At 55.2% G+C, this 22,601-nt stretch overlaps 1 protein-coding gene across 6 annotated transcripts; it reads right to left on the bottom strand.

Annotated features, from left to right (window-relative positions):
* Window positions 1-2,048: 2,048 nt before the first annotated feature.
* On the bottom strand, window positions 2,049-16,518 carry SPMAP2 (sperm microtubule associated protein 2). 6 transcript variants are annotated; one of them, XM_017875374.1, is made up of 9 exons: window positions 16,167-16,518; window positions 14,814-14,936; window positions 14,441-14,512; window positions 13,944-14,005; window positions 13,120-13,189; window positions 11,775-11,892; window positions 7,195-7,354; window positions 2,308-2,452; window positions 2,049-2,273 (listed from the first exon to the last, which is right to left on the bottom strand). In XM_017875374.1, the coding sequence occupies exons 1-9, from the start codon at window positions 16,472-16,474 to the stop codon at window positions 2,192-2,194; spliced, it is 1,140 nt and encodes a 379-aa protein (XP_017730863.1). In that variant the 5' UTR covers window positions 16,475-16,518; the 3' UTR covers window positions 2,049-2,191. The 6 variants fall into 6 exon arrangements, with proteins under 6 accessions (XP_017730863.1, XP_017730859.1, XP_017730860.1 ...); XM_017875370.1 differs by having other exon boundaries at window positions 2,049-2,452; XM_017875371.1 differs by having other exon boundaries at window positions 2,049-2,452; window positions 13,120-13,186.
* Between the last annotated feature and the right edge of the window lie 6,083 nt (window positions 16,519-22,601).

Raw genomic sequence — 22,601 nt, 5'->3', positions numbered from 1 at the left:
CACCACTGCACTCCGTCTCAACAACAACAACAACAAATCGAAGCACTTTGAAACTCTACAGTTTCAAACCCAGAATTCATTACCCACTCCCATATTTAAAAAAAGCTCCTCTCCCAGTATTCCCTATCTTGGTAAATGGTGATACCACCCCAGGAGAAACAGGGTACTCTCTCCTTCTTTCACAAATGCCACAGTCTGATTATTTATTTATTTATTTATTTTAAGGCAGAGTCTTGCTCTGTCGCCCAGGCTGGAGTACAGTGGTGCGATCTTGGCTCACTGCAACCTCCACCTCCCGGGTTCAAGTGATTCTCCTGCCTCAGCCTCCCAAGTAGCTGGGATTACAGGTACCCACCACCATGCCCAGCTAATTTTTGTATTTTCAGTAGAGACGGGGTTTCGCCATGTTGGCCAGGCTGGTCTGGGACTCCTGACCTCTGGTGATCCACCCACCTCAGCCTGCCAAAATGCTAAGATTACAGGCGTGAGCCACCACTGCCGGCCCTGATCATTTATTTCACCCAGTCCTGACACTGTACTTCCGGAAGATCTCTCCCATCCAGCCATGTCACCCACCTCCAGGCTACAGAGAAACTGAGAGTGCCAAGGAAGTCGCCAGACTGTCTGTGGTTGGCAGAATAGCACCCCAAGGACATCCCCAGCCTAGTCCCCAGGCCTCTGAATAGGTCACCTTAAATGACAAGAGAGTTGCGGATGGGATTAAGGATGCTGAGATGAGAGATTATCCTGATGACCCAGGTGGCCCAAGGTCAGTACGGTATTCTCAAGACAGGAGGCAGGAGGGTGAGAGTCAGAGAGAAGAGGCTGTGCTGCTGGATTTGAAGAGGAAAGACCCGACGCCGCAACCCCACACCAGGGATGCAAGTGCTTCCAGATGCCAGAAAAGGCAGGAAACGGACTCTTCCCCGGGGCGTCCGGAAGCAGCAGCCCTGCTGATACTTGGACTTTAGCCCAAGTGAGACTGACTTTTGACTCCAATCTCCAGGAGGAGAAGAGAATAAATGCGCATTTTGTTGTTGTTGTTGTTGTTGTTGAGACAGAGTCTCAGTCTCTCTCTATCGCCCAGGCTAGAGTATAGTGGTGTGATCTCAGCTCACCACAGCCTCGACCTTCCAGGTTCGAGACTCTCCTGTCTTGGCCTCCTGAGTAACTGGGATTACATGCATGTGTCACTACACCCAATTAATTTCTGCATTTTTAGTAGAGGTGGGGTTTTGCCATGTTGGCCAGGTCTCGAACTCCTGACCTCAAGTGATCCGCCTGCCTCGACCTCCCAAAGTGCTGGGATTACAGGTGTGAGCCACTGCACCCGGCCCAAATGTGTGGTGTTTTAAGTCACCCCATTCGTGGGCATTTGTTACAGCAGCAACCAGATGCTAATAATGGGAACTGTCTTGGTCCACCTGCCCTGCTGTAACGAGGTACCATAGACTGGTGGGTTAGAAGCAATAGTAGTTTATTTCCCACAGTCCTGGAGGGTGCAGGTCTGAGAGCAGGGTGCCAGCATGGTCAGGTGCTGGTGATGGGGGTCCTCCTGGTTGCACACTGCCTGCTTCTCAGTATCTTCACATGGCAGACAGGGGCCACGGGTATCTCTTGGTCCTCTTTGATAAGGACACCAATCCCATGTGTGACAGCTCTGCTCCATGACCTCATTGCCTCCCCGAGGCCTCACCTCCTAACACCATCACCTCGAGGGTGGGAATTTCAACATATGAATTTGGGGGAGTCACAGGCATTCAGGCCATAGCAGGGACTGTGGGTCTTTTCCTAACCTATTTGAGCCTCAGTCTCCACATCTGTGGAATGGGGACAATGATAATCCCTCCATCACTAGGTCACTGTAAAGATCCATAAGTTGTGCAACAGGCGTCAGCTGGTGTGACAGTGGCTGTCATTCGGACTCTGACAGTCCTGTGGGCCCTCAGGAGGAGTGGACGAGCAAGTCTGGATTGAAGAGATTCAGAGGGCGCTCGAGATGGTCAATGAAAGTGACTCGGAAAATAAACAGCTAGACAAATCGCAGGTTGGATGAAAAAATAAATATTATTGTCCTCCTCATCCTTCTTTTGGCCTTCCGGCCCGCCCTCCCTTCTCCAGGCCAAAAAGCTCAGAATAATCACATACACAGGTTTAGGGTGCCTGAGGGTGTTTACTGGGAGCCGAGGTCTTAGAGGCCAGGCCTGGGTTGATCACACTTTTCTGGTGATGCTTTTGGGGGTGGCAAGCTCATAGAGGCGAGGGGACGCCTGGGCCACCAGGGAGGCTGGGGAGATGGAATAGGGGTTGTGGCCCTCGTTGAGGCCCTTGCGCACTTTGGGCTGGGCCAGGGAGATGATCCGGGGGCTGGCCACCACCTTCTTGGTGACATCCAGCACCGCCCAGCGAGGATCTCGGTCAGGAACACACTTGTCCGACTGAGCTTTGGGCCCTAGAGGGAGCAGAAAAGGAGGACAGCACTGAAGGTCAAACCTCAAAGCTCCACGTGCAGGCTGGGCGTGGGGGCTCACGCCTGGAATCCCAGCACTGTGGGAGGCTGAGGCAGGTGGATCACCTGAGGTCAGAAGTTCGAGACCAGCCTGGCCAACATGATGAAACCTTATCTCTACTAAAAATACAAAAATTAGCCGAGTGTGGTGGTGCGTCTCTGTAGTCCCAGGTACTCAGGAGGTTGAGGCAGGAGGATGGCTTGAACTTAGGAGGCAGAGGTTGCAGTGAGCCCAGATCATGCCACTGCACTTCAGCCTGGGCGACAGAGCAAGACGCCATCTCAAAAAAAAGAAAAGAAAAGAAAAAAAGCTCCCATGTGCAGATGGCCTGCTCATCAGCACAGGAATGGAGGATGAAAATGTAGTCCACTCAGACAGTGGAATATGACTCAGCCAAGAAAAGGAGCGAGGCTCTAGCACCGGCTACAGTGTGGCTGAGCCTTGAGGACATCACGTCTCGCGAGAGACACGAAAGGACACACAGTGTGTGATTCCATTTTTACGAACGTCCAGGACAGGCCAATCCAGAGTCTGCAAGTGAACGTGTGGGTGCCAGGGGCTGGGGGACGGGAATGGGGAGTGACAGCTGATAGGGACGGGGCTGCCCTCTGAAGGCATAAAAAAGTTCTAAAATTGACTGTGGTGGTGGTTGCATAACCCTGTGACTGTACTAAAAGCCACTGAAACACATTTTTAATTTTTATTTATTTATTTAGAGACAGAGTCTTGCTCTGTTGCCCAGCCTGGAGTGCAGTGTTGTGATCTCGGCTCACTGCAACCTCTGCCTCCTGGGGTCAAGCAATTCTCCTGCCTCAGCCTCCTGAGTAGCTGGGACTACAGACGTGCACCACCACACCCAGCTAATCTTACTATTTTTAGTAGAGACGGGGTTTCATCATATTGGCCAGGCTGGTCTTGAACTCCTGACCTCAGGCGATCCGCCCACCTCAGCCTCCCAAAAGGCTAGGATTACAGGCGTGAACCACTGCACCTGGCCTATTTTTTAAATTTTGTTTCATCATTTTATTTTACTTTATTACTTTATTGTATTTTGAGACACAGTCTTGCTCTGTCGCCCAGCTGGAGTACAGTGGAGGGATCTCCACTCACTGCAACCTCCGCTCCCCAGGTTCAAGCGATTCTCCTGCCTCAGCCTCCCGAGTAGCTGGGATTACAGGCACAGGACACCATGCCCAGCTAATTTTTTGTATTTTTAGTAGAGACAGGGTTTCACCACATTGCCCAGGCTGGTCTTGAACTCCTGACCTCAGGCAATCCGCCCACCTCACCCTCCCAAAGTGCTGGGATTACAGGCGTGAGCCACCGCGCCTGGCCCCATTTGATTTTATTTTGAGGCAGGGTCTTGCTGTGTCTCCCAGGCTGGAGCAGGATCACAGCTCACTGCAGCCTCCACCCGACTTGAAACTGCTGGGTTCCAGCGATCCTCCCGCCTCAGCCTCCCAAGTAGCTGAGGCTATAGTTATGCACTGCCACACCCAGCTATGAAATCTACACTTAAAAACAGGGTGAATTGTAAAGAAAATATTTCAAATGGCCACAGGCAGCCAGGCTCAATGGCACATGCCTGTCATTCCAGCACTTTTGGAGGCAGAGGCAGGAGAATCACTTGAGCCCTAGAGTTTGAGGCCAGACTGAGCAACACAGCAAGACCCCATCTCTAAAAAAAAAAAATGGCCACAGGTACCTGAAAGGAGGACTCAGGGGGCCACAGCCAAGAGAGCTCAAGTCTCCTCACTCTGCTGCCAACCCAGGTGACTCTGGTTCCCCCTCCTCTCCACCTGCTCATGTCATGGTGGCAGGTGGGTCGGGGCAGGAGGTGTCTCCTCCCCCTGGCTGATGTCATGTCTTGCCCCTGGTGGCTGCTCCTCAGGCACTCGTGGCCCCCTCCTCCAGGTACCCCCTCCTCATCATCTCTCCCCTACCCCTTCCTTAACAGCAGGGAGCTGCAGCAGACTGCTTGGAGACTAGGAAGGGATGGGCCGCCAAGTCTGCCATAGCAGCCGGAGCTGTCCTCCACCTTGTCTCTTGGGGCTTCGGGGCCTTTGATTTCCAGGGAAGCTCCCATCTTCTTTCTAGATCCCTCTTTGCATGGAACCTCTGTGCAAATGAATAAGAGCTACCCACTTCTTGGCAGACCAGCCTTGGCTCTGTGAAGAGGCCCCTGAGGAAAAGAGTGTGCAGTCTCTTCCACTAGGCAGGCAGAACTCCACGTGGCACACGGCTGGGCAAGGCCGCCTGAGTGGAAACTGCAGATGCAGCACTGCCTTAGACTGTCCTGCACACACCTGTGCTCACCACACACACACGTGGTGAATATAAACAACTATACACTTGTGCAGGTATGAGTGTTTCTCTGGCCCTTGCTCTGCACCCTAATTGTCTCTTCTGCACCTTCTGGGTGGATGCTGGCTCTGTCTGGCAGATGCCCTTGTGCAGGGTAACGGGGCCAAGCAGTGGGGCCTTGGTGGGCCTAAAGGGGCTGGGAGAACCATGCCAGAACCTAGGCTTCTTTGAACTCCTTTGTGAGAATTGAGTAGGCATCTGGGCTTTGAAACTCCAGCACTCTCTAGCAGCAGCGACTGAGCCCACATAGCAGGTGTGAGCACACACAGAGAAACAGCCACACACCCGCTCTTATCCCCACCACATAGCAGGTGTGAGCACACACAGAGAAACAGCATAGCCACACACCCGCTCTTATCCCTGCCACATAGTAGGTGCGAGCGCACACACACAGAAGCAGCACAGCCACACACTCACTCTTATCCCCACCATATAGCAGGTATGAGCACACACACAGAGAAATAGCACAGCCACACGCTTGCTCTTACCCCCACCATAGCAGGTGTGAGCACACACAAACACAGCTACACACCCGCTCTTATCCCCACCACATAGTAGGTGTGAGCACACACTCAGAAACAGCCACACACCCACTCTTACACCCATCACATAGCAGGTGTGAGCACACACAGAGAAACAGCCACACACCCACTCTTACACCCATCACATAGCAAGTGTGAGCACACACAGAGAAAATGCCATACACTCACTCTTACCCCACATAGTTCAGTGCACTTCATTTGCTCGTCTGCTTCACGTTTTAAAAATGCTGGTTCCTGGCCGGGCGCGGTGGCTCACGCCTGTAATCCCAGCACTTTGGGAGGCCAAGGCGGGCGGATCACGAGGTCAAGAGATCGGGACCATCCTGGCCAACATGGTGAAACCCCATCTCTACTAAAAATACAAAAATTAGCTGGATGTGGTGTCCTGCACCTGTAGTCCCAGCTACTTGGGAGGCCGAGACAGGAGAATCACTTGAACCTGGGAGGCGGAGGTTGCAATGAACCAAGACTGTGCCACTGCACTCCAGCCTGGGCGACAGAGCAAGACTCTATCTCACAAAAAAAGAAAAAAAAAGAAAAAAAAAAACCTGGTCCCTTGGCCAGGCGCGGTGGCTCACGCCTGTAATCCCAACACTTTGGGAGGCCAAGGCGGGTGGATCATGAGGTCAGGAGTTCAAGACTAGCCTATCCAACATGGTGAAACCTCATCTCTACTAAAAACACAAAAATTAGCCAGGAGTGATGGCAGGCGCTTGTAGTCCCAGCTACCTGGGAGGCTGAGGCAGGAGAATGGCTAGAACCCGAGAGGCAGAGTTGCAGTGAGCCAAGATCTCGCCACTGTACTCCAGCCTGGGTGACAGAGCAAGACTCCATCTCAAAAAAAAGAAAAACGGTGGTCCCAACTATGAGTAGGTAGACGCCTCAACCCTCCGTCATTCTCTCACACATGCACACACATGCACACGCACATACACACACACACGCACACACGGATATTTACATATACATTTGAAACATGGGATGGATGTGTACATGCATACGTGTACCAGTGTATCGATGTCTATATTCACCGTGTGTGTTTGTGGTGAGCGTTTAAGTGCGTGCGTGTACCAGTGTATCGATGTTTATATTCACTGTGGGTGTGTGGTGAGCACAAGTGTGTGCAGGATGGCGTAAGGCAGTGCTGCATCAACACTCATCTGTTTCCATTCATTTCACTCATCATTTCACAAATATCAAGGGAATGGATGAAAATTATTTCACGAATAAACAAACAAAGAAAAGGCCACATAAGCAAAGTTAAAAGACAAGACATAGACTGGGAAGAAATTATCGTGCAATGTGTTCAATAAAGCATTAGTAACCATTTTATATAAAGAGCTGTTCCCAATCTACAACCCCAAAACACCAGGCAACAGGAACCTGGGAAAACGACATAGAAGAGTAAACATAAATGGCCAAGCAACTTCTCTGACAATTCACACACATTACCCTTGTCATTGAGGAAAATGGTTATTCAATTTGTTTTAAAGGACAAGAAGGGAGTCAGGCCAACACCCATTTTAAAGCTGCCTTTGTTCCTTAGCGTGGCTCTCTGGCCCCTGCTCTGCACCTTGATTTTCTCTTGTACACCTTCGTTGCCTGCTAGAAAACCCTCTCAGACAACACCCTCTGCTTCCAGACCACACGTCCCTGTGATTTCTGCTTCTCTTTCCTGGGGGAGAGCTTCCCTCTGCCCGCTCTAGGCAGAGATATAAGGTGTCCCCTGGGATTTGGACAGGACATCAGGAGGCGCCTAGCCTGAGGCACCTACTTACTGGCCAAGTGAAGGAGGCGGTTATAGTCTGACACATGTGGCTTGGGTTTCGGCATGGGGTCCCACTCTTCCAACAGGGTGGCTGGGGCCTTTGGCTTTGACAACTGGAGGATCCGTGAGCTGGGGACTGCCATTTGGGCTGCCCTGGATACCTGGGACACCTGGAAAGAGAAATGGAAGGATTACATAAAACAGTCCATGATTCCTCGTGGGCCCTGGAGCAAAAAGACCCCAGGAGCAACATTAAAAGACACAAGACAGCCTGGGAAGAAGTTGGTTTTGAATGTATTCATCAAAGGATTATCATGTATACAAACTATCATGTATAAAGAGCTCCTTCAAATCAACCAAAAAAACCCAAAAGGGCTGAGCAAATGATACAGGAGATGAACCCTAAATGGTCAATAATCCTGTCTTTTGATCAATGTAATGTCAACAATTGTTGACAAATGTAAATTAAAACAACAAAATATCACTCCATGCTCACAAATTTGGCAACAATGAAAAAGTCTGACATTATCAAGCCCTGGTGAGAGACTCTCATGCATTGCTGGAGGGAGAGTAAATTAGTACAGGCAACTCAGGGAGCAATTCGTCTACTCGGTTCAGCCGAACATGCGCAGGGCTTGGTGACTGCCACATAGAGGGACTCCTGCACCTGACCCGAAGAAGTGGGTGCAGGGATGATCCCTGCAGCTTAGTTACCACGCACACACCCCAGAAGGAGCCGGGCGCCCGGCCGCTGGGGGCTGCACAAGCTGACTGCAGCATGTTCTCAAGAGAAGGCAACCCAACAGTTAGACCATTTTTTCTCCATAAATCGGCACGAATTGCTCTAGAAAACAGTAATGAGGGAAGGCAAGACAGAAGTCATTTATGTTCACAAAACCACGAAACACGACCTAGGGGATAGTGTGGGCAGTGGGGCAGCGCTGGCCGAGGTGGGAGACCTTGCAGACGTTTCACCCAGAAACCTGGCACACTCGCTGGGCAGATCAATTCTCAACAGCAGCCGGCGCAGTGGCAGCGCTTTGGGAGGTGGAAGGATCACGTGAGTTCAAGACCAGCCTGGGCAACATAGCAAGACTCCATCTCCACACACATTCTTGGCATTTTCCAGGAAACCCACAGTTCACTGAAAGTGTGTTCTTTGACAATTTGCACCAGCCTAGGCAGAGACTGAGTACTGGGCAGCGCTTGGACACCCTTAAACTGGAGCTGGTTTCCCTCCCCTCTCCTCATACGCATTCTGTTGCCCTTCACCAGCTGGCTGCTGCACACGGGTGTAGGATTCCGCCTGCAAAATAACTAAGGCGTAGGCAAAGGACCACTTCACACGTCTCCCACTTATGCTTGGCTGGAAGAGGAACTGGCCATTCCTGATGCCTCTGGGGAGGGAGGTAAGGAAGGAGGGCAGCTGCTGAAATGTTTTCTTCCTTAAAAGGGAAGAGGAGGCATCCGACCCACGCCTGCCTAGATGCTCCTGTCTGTCCGTTCTTGGAGCGCTACCTGCGAGTCTGTGGTTGTTGGCTGGTCCTCACTGGAGCCTGCGTGGAGGCAGAGGATGCAATGAAACCACCCCCAAAGGTCCCTGTGAAGCTTCAGTCCCTTTCTTCTTGAAATTGCTCCCCCATAAACATCCCAGACACATCCATCCGCAAAGATGTCGTGGTGTTTACAACGTAAGCTCCCACGCAGGGATCCTCTCCCTGCTCCCTCCCTCCTCTCTTCCCACCAGCCCGAGGCCTCCGCGCACAGCTCTGCACCGGCTGCCGAGGTGGAGACTCCAGTCCTGCCTTCAGGGAGCTCCAGTGCTGGCGGGGCAGCCCCGTCCGTCCGCACCCCCCGCAGAAAGCCGTCCTGGAGATCGGTGGGAAAGGGAGCAGGAACCACCATGTTGGTATCAAGGAAGCACTGCTCACTTTCCAGTGGGATCAGCGTTGCCAGGATCACGTTTTAAAATGTCCTTGCCTGTTAGAAATCCCTGCTGAGGTTTTGCGGGAGAGAGGGTGTGACTTGACACATTTCCCAAGTGGGGCCTGAGGAACCACCCGAGGAGAAGAGGCGACCACACACAGGGAGGGAAATGCAAGCTGATGCCACGCGAGACACGGACAACATGTTTAGGAAGAATCAGATGAACACACCAACAAGCAAGCCGGCAGCACAGGGTGCTGGCCAGGACGGGAGCGCCTGAGCTCACTCCCCGGCTGGAGAAGGCAAGATGGCGGCCAGGGCGGGAGCGCCTCAGCTGAGCTCACTCCCCGCCTGCAGAAGGCAAGACGGCGGCCAGGGCGGGAGCGCCTCAGCTGAGCTCACTCCCCGCCTGCAGAAGGCAAGACGGCGGCCAGGGCGGGAGCGCCTCAGCTGAGCTCACTCCCCGCCTGCAGAAGGCAAGACGGCGGCCAGGGCGGGAGCGCCTCAGCTGAGCTCACTCCCCGCCTGCAGAAGGCAAGACGGCGGCCAGGGCGGGAGCGCCTCAGCTGAGCTCACTCCCCGCCTGCAGAAGGCAAGACGGCGGCCAGGGCGGGAGCGCCTCAGCTGAGCTCACTCCCCGCCTGCAGAAGGCAAGACGGCGGCCAGGATGGGCCACGCCTCAGCTGAGCTCACTCCCCGCCTGCAGAAGGCAAGACGGCGGCCAGGATGGGCCGCGCCTCAGCTGAGCTCACTCCCCGCCTGGAGAAGGCAAGACGGCGGCCAGGATGGGCCGCGCCTCAGCTGAGCTCACTCCCCGCCTGGAGAAGGCAAGACGGCGGCCAGGATGGGCCACGCCTCAGCTGAGCTCACTCCCCGCCTGCAGAAGGCAAGACGGCGGCCAGGATGGGCCGCGCCTCAGCTGAGCTCACTCCCCGCCTGGAGAAGGCAAGACGGCGGCCAGGATGGGCCGCGCCTCAGCTGAGCTCACTCCCCGCCTGGAGAAGGCAAGACGGCGGCCAGGATGGGGGGGCAGCAGAGCTCGCTAACCGCTGGTAAAAGGCAAGATGGCTGCCAGGATGGGCCGCGCCTGAGCTCACTCCCCGCCTGGAGAAGGCGAGACGGCGGCCAGGGCGGGAGCGCCTCAGCTGAGCTCACTCCCCGCCTGGAGAAGGCAAGATGGCGACCACGATGGGGGCACCTGAGCTCAATCCTCTCCCGGAGAAGGCAAGATGGCGGCCCGGATAGGGGGCAGCAGAGCTCGCTAACCGCCGGTAAAAGGCAAGATGGCCGCCAGGATGGGACGCGCCTGAGCTTCCACTCCCATCGCAGAGACTGCAGGATGGCGGCCAGGATGGAGGGCGCCGGAGCTCACTCCCCACCCGGGGAAGGCAAGATGACGACCAAGATGGCAAGCGCCCGAGCTCAATCCCTGTCTGGAAAATGCAAGATGGCGGCCGGGTCGAGACGCACCTGGGCTCCATCTTCGCCTGCAGAATGCAAGATGGCGGCCAGGACGGGGGTTCCTGAGCGCCCACTCCCATCCCCGAGAAGGCAGGATGGCGCCGCCACGTTGGACAACCGTTGGTCAGGGTTTTAAAAGTGAGATATGCCCAGTCACTGAGAAATCCCGATTCTTACACCTCCACAAAAGCTGTACACAGGTGTCGTGGCAGCCTCCCTGGCACAGCCGCCAACTGGAAGCCCCCCAGTGCCCTTCAGCGGGCGCCCGGATCGGCAGATTGATGGCCAGGAACCAACCACCGACCAGGCCAGAGTCAGATGCACGGCGGGGGCGGCAGAAGCCTGGTCAGGCCCACCGGGTTCCTTTTCTGCGACTTTTCGGAAAAGCAAAAGCTGCAGGGGCGGAGCAGGGCGGTGGGTGCCCGAGGCCGGCCTGAGGGCCTGAGCCGGGGAAGAGACTCGTCTCCATTCGCAGTGGACGAGCGCTTTCCCAACACCAAAGATTGTTCTCGTTCCTGAGTGTGAGCTGGAAGCTCGGGATCCACCCCGGGCTGAGACGCGGGGAAGGATGACCCCGGGGACATCTGAAGACTGGGAGCCCTCAAAACAAAGCTGCTCTTGGCGCGGTGGCTCACGCCTGTCATCCCAGCACTGTGGGAGGCCAAGGCGGGCGGATCACGAGGTCAGGAGATCGAGACCATCCTGGCGAACACGGTGAAACCCCGTCTCTACTAAAAAATACAAAAAACTAGCCGGGCGAGGTGGCTCACGCCTGTCATCCCAGCACTGTGGGAGGCCGAGGCGGGCGGATCACGAGGTCGGGAGATCGAGACCATCCTGGCGAACACGGTGAAACCCCGTCTCTACTAAAAATACAAAAAACTAGCCGGGCGAGGTGGCGGGCGCCTGTAGTCCCAGCTACTCGGGAGGCTGAGGCAGGAGAATGGCGGGAACCCGGGAGGCAGAGCTTGCAGTGAGCTGAGATCCGGCCACTGCACTCCAGCCTGGGCGACAGAGTGAGACTCCGTCTCAAATAAATAAATAAATAAGTAAATAAGTAAATAAATAAAGCTGCTCCCAAACCAAGGCCGCCGCCCCGTGCTGCTTCCCCTCGTCCCCCGACTCCCAGAGGCAAAGCCTCTTTCCCTCTGCCGGGTCCCTCCCACCCTGCGTGGGTGAGTCGCGGGGTCACGGGGCACCCACCTCAGACATGGGCACGCTCCAGATGTTGTTACGAATCTTCGGGGCGGCCAGTTCCTTCAGGCGACTCGTCGCTCGGTATTCCAAGCAGGACCGAGGAATGGGCCAGACAGGAGTAGTCCTGGGGGAGGTCCCCATTTTAGACCAGCAGCTCCGCCCGGGGAGCGGGGTGTGTGTGTGCGTGTGTGTCTGCCTGTCTGTCTGTCCCAGCTCCTCTGTTTCTGGGGTAGTGGTGGGTTTTGAAAGCGTCTCCAAGGAGGGATTCCTCAAGAGTTCTCAAGCACAGAACTACCATCTCCCAGGGTTGTCTCTGCTCAGTGTGCAACATCCACCCTCAGGCCCAGGCCTTCCCCCATTCCCTTCTGGGATGGCAGCTCCTCCCAGGCCTTCTCCACACACCCCCATCATCAAGAGCCTGGGGTGAGGACTTGGACCCAAGGGATGAAAGTGTTTGTCCTGAGGTTGTCATGCAAAGCCGGGGAAAGCGAAGTACAGCTGAGCTCGCGGGGCTGCGCCTTCTAAAATCAGGTCTCAGCTATGCCTCTGCCCAGAAATAAAGCCACATTTCATTGATTCTAAGGTAGGGTCTCCACACTGGAACAGGTCTGAGGTTGGGATGCAGCTTACAAGTGCTGCCAGCCAGATGGTGGAAGTGTCATGGCCACATCTGGCTGCCTCTGTGTGTGCCCAGATGTGGCTGTTCACTTGTTGTGCACTGCTGCTTCTACAGGAGTTAAGTTTAATTGCAATTTAAATTGTCTTCAGGTTACAACATGATTTGGCGTTAAAAAGTGCACAGATACCGGTGTGGAACAGTGTGTGCAACACCCACATCATCGTCTCTGTGTCAGAAGTGGTTCAAAACAGTTGGACACACTTCTGCTGTCTCCTTCAGCTGTGCTTTCCTTCATACCCTGCATAAAGATGGGTAATGATGTGTCGAAATAACTCAGTATCACTTTTAACAAGCACGGGGGCTCTAAGTGATAAAGAATTTTGTACATAAAATAATATGTCTTACAATTTCTACCTTTTTCGACTGAACAAAATACAGTCACAATGGTGATAACAACATCTGAGCACGCACTGTGTCAGGCACTGTGCAAAGCCCCTTTCACGGGTGACCTCCACCACCAGCATTCCACAGCTGGCAATGCGGTTGCAAGGGGCCCAGCAGCCTGCTGGGGACATGGGCTGGGAATCGGGCCAGCCCCACCCAAACACAGGCTGTCTAGAGCTAGGACCTGGACCCTTCCCCACACCGCATCCTGTCAGGGGAGAATAAGGCATTTCTGCCAAACTCTGCCCTCAGAGTAGGCACCCAGTCCTCCTTCCCTCCTTCCCCCACCTGTTGTTGTTGTAATATTCCAGGTAGAATCTCCTGGGCCGAGACAGTTCCTCCACTCGGCGGGACACTGCTATGCAAAACGGGAAACAGAGTCGGTGAACCCCAGCGTAAACACCCTGCCGTTCCCAGGGGCTTCTGCATGCGGAATTCAGCTTTTTCTGAGCTTGGGCAGGAGGCTGAATTGGAAAACCTGTGGGCAGAGACAGCTGGGGACCAGACACCCTGCAGAGAGAAGACTTGCTGTCCCTGATTTAGGGACAGTGGGCTCAGAGGCCTGAAGGTCCTTGCTCGGACACGGGATGGGAGTGGCAGGGCTGGAATGGCAGCTCAGCCCCATGGCTCCTCGACGGGGCTCAGTACAGATCTGGGAAAATGGGTTTTGTGCTGAAGTTAGTACAAACCTGGGGTTTCCAGGGGCCTAGTGATGCCTGTGGGTCTAAAGTGAGGAACAGCTGAGGAGAGAACTGGACTGTTATTCTCTTCTATGGGGAACTCTCGACGTGTCTCATTTGAAGGTATCTATGATACCTCAATACCAAATTTCTCTCAAGAAAAGCATGGAAATCATTGTGGAAGGGAAAGCAGAGGGTCTTCTTGTAAATTCTTGCCCCGATTTGGCCCTGTCCTGGAGAGTGTTCCCCACAACCCTCACCCCCAGGACCAGTCTCAGCTCAGGCTCCTCAGGGGACAGACTCCAGTGGAGAGGACAGAGGCTCCGAGGATATGGGACAAGGGAGGCCAGAAGTTTCTGGATGGGGCAGGGCAGGTTCCCTGGAGGCCAGCAGCCGGAGGCAGGGGTCTCAGCAGGCACGGGCTCCACCTACCGGGCACTGTGATGGTGAGGGTGGTGTCCTCAAGGAACCGCTCGGTCCAGTACACAGAGGGCCTGGAATAAGTGAGCAGCTCAGGGCAAGGGAGGCAGAGAGCCCTGGCCCTGCCCAGAAACAAGCCTGGGTCTCTGCCGGGAAGGTGGCCACACGCGGGTGTGGAGTTGCTGGAAGAGGGGGTAGGCCAGAGAAGGACAGGGAGGGGGCCACTGGGACGTGTGGATTGCTGTGAGCAAGGCTGATGTCCAGAGAGGGAGGAAGCTGGGGGAAAGCATAGCTAAGAAGAGGGCCCAGGGCCATCTCCTGGGAGCAGACCCAGGTCACAGCCGATCGATCGCCTGAGTCCAAAGCACAAGGGTGGAGAGCCCCACATCTGAGGAGCCCTCCCCATCCTCCTCCCCAGAGAGAAGAGGGTGGCTCGAGTGGAGGGGCTCCTTGGAACCTGACACGTGTCCCCCGGCATAGGCAGATGGAGGAGACAGCCCTGGACTTACCAGTAGAGACAGAACCGTAAGCTCATCTTGCATGGGAAAATCCAGGCATACCCCTTACCACAGCATCCCTTCCTGCGAGGAGACAGGGTCCGAGCCCCCACTGCCTTTTTCCCTGGGTCTCCCGTTTGCTCCCAAACTCCTCACTCTCCTCTGGCCACCGCCCAGAGGGCCACCGAGGGCCGCAGTTCCCTAGCCAGTCCCGGCGTCTGGCCACCTCCTTAACTGGCCAACCCCATCTACCCTAAGTTTGTTGGATGTGGTGGCGGCTGGGGGAGGGGAGCCGAGCCGTGGGGACAGGAGGAGCCCGGGAAGGGCGCGGAGGGAGCCCCAGCACTGCGCCCACGAGGCCGGGGTTGGTCTGGCCCGTCCTCACCTGTCTTTCAGGACTTGCCAGTTTATCTTGGGCTCTGCCAGCTCCACAAGCCTCCTCCGCCTCCTCTTCCTCCTTGCTTTGGCCATGGTGGTGCTGGGGAGCTTCTGGCTGATGGACAGCCGGCTTTGGGAGAATTCCATGTTGAAGTTGGAGCTGCTTTCTCGCCCCGACGCGTTTGGGGGCCCAGAGAAGCGTGGGTCTTGCTCGAGCGCCCTGCCCACCCGCCTCTCCTTTCCCGAGAGAGGTCTCTGGGGGAGGACTTTGGCACCACGAAGGCCTGGACCAAACCGCAGCTCCACTGCTGGCTGGATGGAAGACCCTGGCCAGGTCACCCGGCTCCCCAGGCCCTCAGCTGCCTCCTCTGTGAATTGGAGATGAGACCAGCTCCCACCTGGTGGGGCTGTTTCAGTGAGTTCTAAGGTAATGTTTGCTCATCTCACAAACATGTATCAAGTACCTACTGTATGCCAGGCCCCAGAGGGGCCACCGACGTCTAAAGGGAGCAGCGCCTGCCTCCCAGAAAGCTCACAGACTGTGGGAGGGAAACAGGCAGCAGGCGAAGATGCTAAATGTCAGGACATCTGCCCCGTCGCAGCTCTTGGCTCCCGTGTCCTCCCCGGGAGCCCCTCACACTCCGCCGTTTTCTCTGCCGGCTGGCACAGCCCCGTGAGGACAGGGCCTCTGCTTTGTTCTCGGGCGGCACAAGTCCCTAGGCAGCACGGAGACCATGGTGAGAAGGGCGCAGGCTGGGCGTGGGCGTGGGCCGGGACCACGCTCCGCAGGGAGGGCCGGAGCCCAGTTCCAGAGGTATGTAGCGTGCGCGCCTTGCTGGGGACACTCGGCAACTTGCCCAAAATCACTGCCCCCAGTGCCGACGCGCCGAAGCGTTCGTTCACCCAGCATGTGTTCCTCCCGACCATTTAAAACGTGTTAGCCACGTGTGCTGCTTAGAGTTGTTTCGGCTTTTGAGTGGGGAGGCTTTTTTTTCCCCATTTCTTTTTCTCGCTGTCTGATTTGAGGTCATCACTTGTGAAACTCTGAACTCTGGGCACCCGAACTCAGTCTGCCTGACTCCAAACTCAGCGCTGTTTACTCCACCTCCTGCCACTGGACAGGGGAGCGTGTGCTGGTGTTTGCCTCAGGGCCCAGTGAGGGGTGCTGGCCGCCCGCTGACCAGGCCCACACCTAGGCTGACATGGCAGCCTGGGCCCCTCGGCGAGCCAGGCCAGTGCCCGGGAACAACCCTTTCGCACGCCCAGGGGCCTGCACCCAGGGGGCTGCTGCCCTCCCCCAGCTGCCAGGGGCTGAGCCCTAACCCACCGCGCCCAGGCAGGGCCACTCCGCGGTGCCCACCTGATTTCAGGAATGTCCTCCTCTGAGTCCTTGTCCAGAACTCTCTCCAACTGAGAAAGTGCCTCTTTGGGATCCAGGGTCTCCGAGAACTCCTCCCCGGCCACCTCCTCGGGGGGAAGCTCCTCTTCCGGGTCCTCTGGTCCCAGCTCTGCATTGTCCAGGTCCCGGTGTTCCAGGTCTGTGACCCGCCGGCTGTCGTACACAGAGCTCTGGAGGCCCTGGGGGTCACCGCCAACCTCCCTTTCCGACTTGCCTGCAGCCTCAGAGCTGGGCTGGTTCCCGAGCGACCTTCGCCTGCTGTCCCCCATGTACAGGTCCCTTCCCAGCCCCCGCGGCCTCACTCCCTCAGCACCCAAATGTGTCTGTGGTGGCCGCGGCAACAGGAGAGTGTCCCCCACGTTCCCCACAGTCCACATTCTAACCCCTGCGCTGGCTACAATGCCGGTCACCTGGGCTTGCGCTGGCATCAGGACTCAGTCCTGGCAGTCATGGCTCACAGGGACCTCCCAGGATTGGTTTAGGAAGGAGGCCTGAGGGGAACCTGCAGGGGTTATCTAGATACGGCTTCCCTCTCTCAAAAGCAGACACAAGGAAGAGACCGCGTGTCCCATTCCTGTCACTGCTGGGCCCGTCTGTAATGTCCAGAGCCCAGGCAGCCTCCTTGTGACCATGAGGCCTGCCAGCCTGAGGGCAGATGAACTGAAAAGCGGGTCGTCGATGCCCTTGTCAAGCTTCTGAACTTAGCAGCCCTGGAATCCACCCTGTGTCCAGGCTTCTCATTGCTTGAAACAATAAGTGTCCTTAGTACTAAGTGGTTTTGGCGAAGTTTCCAGTCCTCAGCAGCTAGAACTGCACCCTCAGGGATACAGACCCTTCCAGCTCCAACCTCTCATGAGAAATAACTTCAAACTAGGCTGTTCCGATTCTCACAACAAAGTCACGGCTATCACTGGAGTATTCCCCAGGCTGCAGCCTTCCGGACCTCCTCGCAGCTCGTCAAAGGAGCTGAATTTCCTGCCTCTGCCACACCGTGCCCCACCCAGCCTTTTCCCCCTCCGTGGCCCCACCCAGCTTTCCCCCTCGGCCCCCCCCAGTTCCCTCGTGCCCCCACCAGCCTTTCCCCTCTGTTGCTTGTGGCCCCACCCCCTTTGCCTCTGTGCTGTCCCCCACCAGCCTTTTCCCTCCGTGGGCCGCCCACCCAGCTCTTTCGCCCCTCGTGCTGTGCCCATCAGGCTTTCTCTCCTCTGTGCTGTGCCCAGCACTTCCCCTTGTGTGCTTGGTGGTTTTCTACTCATCATTGAGGACTCAAGACTGTCGGTCCCCCATGCAGGGAGAGTCCCTGACCATCCCTCCCCTTTCTGGGCTCCCAGGCCTAAGACCCCCACCCCCACCCAGTGCTAGCCCACCCCAGAGTCCTGCTGTGTCCCTCACCCCTGCCACTAATGTGGGGCCAGCCGTCCGGGCATGGTGACCACTTGGCACACAAGAGACCCAGTTCATCAACACACGCAAAGCCCTCTCCAGCATCCCGTCCCATCACAAAGCCCTCTCCAGCTCCCCGTCCCATCTCCCGGATGCTCTGCTCCCAGACGCAGCTGCGCCATCACCGCTGTCGGGAAAGGGGTCTCTCGGAGGACTCCAGGCAGAAAGGCCCCTGGCAGGGTCTGGTCCCATCCAGGAGGCCATGGGAAAACCCCCTTTCTTGGCCTGAAGTTTCCTAAACCCTCACCTTGCACTCAATGATTTACTTTTCTCTCTTAAGTTAAACCTGATCAAGATCTGTGGGTGCCTTTCACAAAGAGATGAGTTCAGCACTGTTGCCGCTGGAGGGCCTGTGGCCACTGCAGTGTTTCCAGGAGACCTTGTTCAGAGCGCCACACCCAAGGCTGCTCCCTAAACCTACACCAGTGACAGGTGGTTGAGGATCTGGCAACCTCCAGCTCATAGCACACCCCGAGCCCCCAGGCTGCTGCGCGTTTGGTCCTCACGGCAGCCCGTGGTGGACAGGAGACGCAGGTGAGCGCTCCAGGGTCATGGGAAACTCCCAGGAGCACACGGCTGGAGGAGCTGCACCCGGCACCTTCTTGGTAGAGTCAGGGCTGATGTCTCTACAGCAGGAGCCAGAGGAGCCCAGGAGTGGGTGGGGACAGCAGAACTCTGCCCGCCCTCAGGGGAGGGTTGGAGGGTCCCTGTCTGCTCCGATGTCCTGTGGAAAAGCAAGATGTTCACAGCCACAGTGCTTGATTTCTGAATGTCGTGTGATGTTGCTTTGAGCAGAAAATAGAGGGGGACGGGGACCAGGCTGTGGGGAGTGTGGGGATCTGACTGCCCGGACCTGGGGCGTCCGCCTGGCAGAAAATAAACCAGGTCCCTACTGTGTTCCTTTCTGCTGCGGCCGCCTTAACACATATCACAAGCAGAGGCTCCAGCAACACTGAGCGATTACCTGGCCGTCCTGGGCTCAGAAGCTCAACAGGGATCTCACTGGACTCAAGCCAAGGTGTGGGCAGGGCTGGCTCCTGGCGCCTCCAGGGGAGGGCTCGTCTCCTGCTCACTTGGTGGCTACAGAAGTCAGTGCCTTGTGGTCATAGGACTGAGATCTGTGTTCTTGCCGTGTGTGTGAGCTGGGGGCCCTTCCCGGCACTGCCGTGTGTGTGAGCTGAGGGCCTTTCCCAGCACCCAGAGGCCACTGCTCTTCTCGGTCCTGGCCCCTTGCTCCATTTTCAAAGCCAGCAACGGCCAGTCAAACCCCTCACACGTGGATGCTCCACTGGCACTCATCTCTGAGCAGGGCTGGGAAACCCGCTTGGTTATTACGGAAACAGGTGATTGAAGGAGGTCTGCCTGGATAAGCCGGGTGCTCTGACCCTCCAAGTCTGACCAGGTCTGGAACCCCAGTCCCACCAGCAAAGTCGGTTTTGCCACATGAAATAACGTGCTCCCAGTGTCAAAGTCAAGCAGATAGAGAAGCATTTTTACGTAAAACGTTTTGTTTGGAAAAATACATAAAAACAATCGCAATTTGGGGCATGCACACAGAACGGGCGGTCTTTGGTATATCTGCAGCGTGAACAGGAGGTTGGGGCTTTTACTAGAAGGAGGAATGTTGTGTAGCATTTTGAAAGAAAGCTCGCTGGAACTGGTTTTGGGAGCTGGTGAGCTCTGACTGGGAGGGAGGTGGGGGCAGAAGGCATCTTCATGTCACTGAGGTCACTTCAGCATCTCCCAGGTCAAACTGGCTTTCAGGTCACAGCAGGCCATTTTGGGCGCTGGCCTGTGATGCAATCCTGGGCAGGTGCATGCGTCCGAGTGCTTTTTCCCTGGTCTCCCGACTGTCGGTGTGTTGGGTAACTCCCATCCATATCATCACTTTCACACCAGGTCCCAGGGATGAGGTTAAGGACACCGTTGAGGGTCACTATTCCTTCTGTCACACCTACCTCATGCCACACACAAAATCAGTCCTCAGTGGATATGGGATGTGAATGCTGAAACAAAACTTTAAAACTTACAGAAAAAAGTGAATGTGACCATGCTTTTGCCCTCCAGGTAGGGAAGGATTTTTTTAACAAGACATGTAGAGTGCTAATCACCCATGACCAATAAGTCAGCCATATAAAACTTAAGCCTGATGTTCAGGACTCCTCAAAAATGTGGAAACAGAAGCCACGAATGGGAGGGCAGCATTTGTCATGTCTATAACTGATTAGTACCCAGCATACATAAATAGCTCTTATAAATCAATAAGAAAATAGATAGGTGCTGGGCGAGGTGGCTCAGGCCTGTAATTCCAGCACTTTGGGAGGCCAAGGTGGGCAGATCACAAGGCCAAGAGATGGAGACTATCCTAGCCAACACAGTGAACCCCGTCTCTACTAAAAATACAAAAAGTTAGCTGGGTGTGGTGGTGTGCACCTGTAATCTCAGCTACTTAGGAGGCTGAGGTAGGAGAATCACTTGAACCCAGGAGGCGGAGTTTGCAGTGAGCCGAGATCACACCACTGTACTCTAGCCTGGGTGACAGAGTGAGACTCCTCTCAAAAAAAAAAAAAAAAGAAAGATCAGAACCGCAGTGATAAGCAGATGTAGGAGGTGGAGCAGAACTGCGGGTGATGAGCAGATGTAGGACGTGAGGAGAACCACGGTGATGAGCAGATGGTAGGAGGTGGAGCAAGAACTGCGGTGAATGAGCAGATGTAGGAGGTGGAGGAGAAACCACAGTGATAAGCAGATTATGAGGTGAACAGAAACTGCGTGATTGAGCAGATGTAGGACGTGGAGGAGAACACGGTGATGAGCAGATGTAGGATGTAGCAGAACTGCGGTGATGAAGCAGATGTAGGAGGTGAGTAGAACTCTACTGACAAGCAAATGTAGGAGGTGAGCAGAACCATGGTGATTGATAAGGCAGATGTAGGAGGTGGAGCAGAACCCGGCGATGAGCAGATTGTAGGAGGTGGAGCAGAACCGTGGTAATGAACAAGTAGGAGGTGGACGAGAACTGCAGGATGAAAGATGAAAGAGTGGAGGGAAACTGCGGATTGATGAGCAGATGTAGGAAGGTGGAGGGGAACCGTGGTGATGACCAGAGTAGGAGTGGAGTAGAACTCTACTGACAAGCAAATGTAGGAGGTGGAGCAGAACCATGGTGATTGATAAGACAGATGTAGAGGTGGAGCCAGAACCGTGGTGATGATAAGCAGATGGAGGAGAGGAGGAGAACCGTGGGATGAGCAGATGTAGGAGGTGGAGGAGAACACATGGTGATAAGCAGATGTAGGAGGTGGAGAACAGTGGTGATGAGCAGTTGTAGTAGGTGGAGTAGAACTCTAGTGACAAGCAAATGTAGGAGGTGGAGCAGAACCATGGTGATGAGCAGATGTAGGAGGTGGAGCAGAACCATGGTGATTGATGAGCAGATGTAGGAGGTGGAGGAGAACCGCGGTGATGAGCAGTTGTAGGAGGTGGAGTAGAACTCTATTGACAAGCAAATGTAGGATGTGGAGCAGAACCGTGGTGCTGAGCAGACAATGAGCTGACGTGGGAGGTGTTGCTGGGGCTGTGGCAGGAAGTCGTTAATCCCATTCTTATTCTCCGGCTGGGGAATGAGCTCATAGTTGTATCTGAATGGGTAATGAATGGATGGATGGAAATAATTATTGTTCACCTAATTTTATGCTCCTAAGGTCCTTGCAAAAGAAAATGGAGGGAGGAGAGAGAGGAGAAAGGGGAAGAAGTTGCAGTCAAATTCAGTCTTGCCAGTCTCTAAAACGGCGATTCATTTTGAAACTACTCCAAATTAAGCCTACAGAGGGAAGGCATGGCTGATTCCGCTGAGCTCCTATCACACCTATGGCAGCACAGCACGTTTCGGTCCCCAACAGTTGTGTAGGATTGTGACGGGGCTGACAAAGTCCTATTGCCTAGTGAGGTCATGCCCTAGCGCAGAACGCAGAATCACGGGGAGGGACGAATGCCCGCCGTCGGCTGCTGGCTGGGCTGCCTGTCATGCAGCAACACACAACGGAAGCGCACCCGTCTCCTGTTCCCAGCGACCACCCCGTGGTCAGAGCCACCCAGGTGCGGCTGTGGCCGCCAGTGCTTCTACATCAGAATGGAGACCCCCTGCTGCCTGGCTCCCTCCCCAGGCCCTCCAGGCTGGTCCCTTCCCCTGTCCCTCTCTCACGCCCGCTCTCAGAGCCACACCAGCTCAGTGTCGGGCTCAGTAACCCCCTCCCAGTTCAGGGGCATGACTCCTTCCAGATTCACCGTAAATATCATCTCCTCCAAAAAGCCTTCCCCAGTCACCTCGTCTCCAGCAGGGCTTCCTCATTTTTCTACCTCAATCTACGGGGAGTTTGTTTGCTTAGTCGCATTTATCATCATCTTGCTCTGTGTCGCCTTTTTACATATTTATTGTCTTTTTTATCTCATTAGCATATGTGCTCCAGTAGGGTGGAGACTGTGATTACCTTGCTCATGCCTGAACTTCCAGCAGAGCATCCAGAACAGAACTTATTTCTTTTTCTATTTTTATTTTTGAGATGGAGTTTCGCTCTTGTTGCCCAGGCTGGAGTGCAGTGGTGCGATCTCGGCTCACTGCAACCTCAGCCTCCCCAGGTTCAAGCGTTTCTCCTGCCTCAGCCTCCGGAGTAGCTGGGATCACAGGCATGCGCCACCACGCCTGGCTAATTTTGTATTTTCAGTAGAGATGGGGTTTCTCCATGTTGGTCAGGCTGGTCTTGAACTCCCGTCCTCAGGTGATCCACCCGCCTCGGCCTCCCAAAGTGTAAAACAGAATTTCTTTTTCTTTTTTCTTTTTTTTTTTTTTTGAGATAGAGTCTCGCTCTGTCGCCCAGGCTGGAGTGCAGTGGCCGGATCTCAGCTCACTGCAAGCTCCACCTCCCGGGTTTACACCATTCTCCTGCCTCAGCC

The sequence above is a fragment of the Rhinopithecus bieti genome, unplaced genomic scaffold, assembly GCF_001698545.2.
Source record: "Rhinopithecus bieti isolate Rb0 unplaced genomic scaffold, ASM169854v2 scaffold_10175, whole genome shotgun sequence".
Lineage (NCBI taxonomy): Eukaryota > Metazoa > Chordata > Mammalia > Primates > Cercopithecidae > Rhinopithecus > Rhinopithecus bieti.
This window is presented reverse-complemented; position numbering and strand designations above follow the sequence as displayed.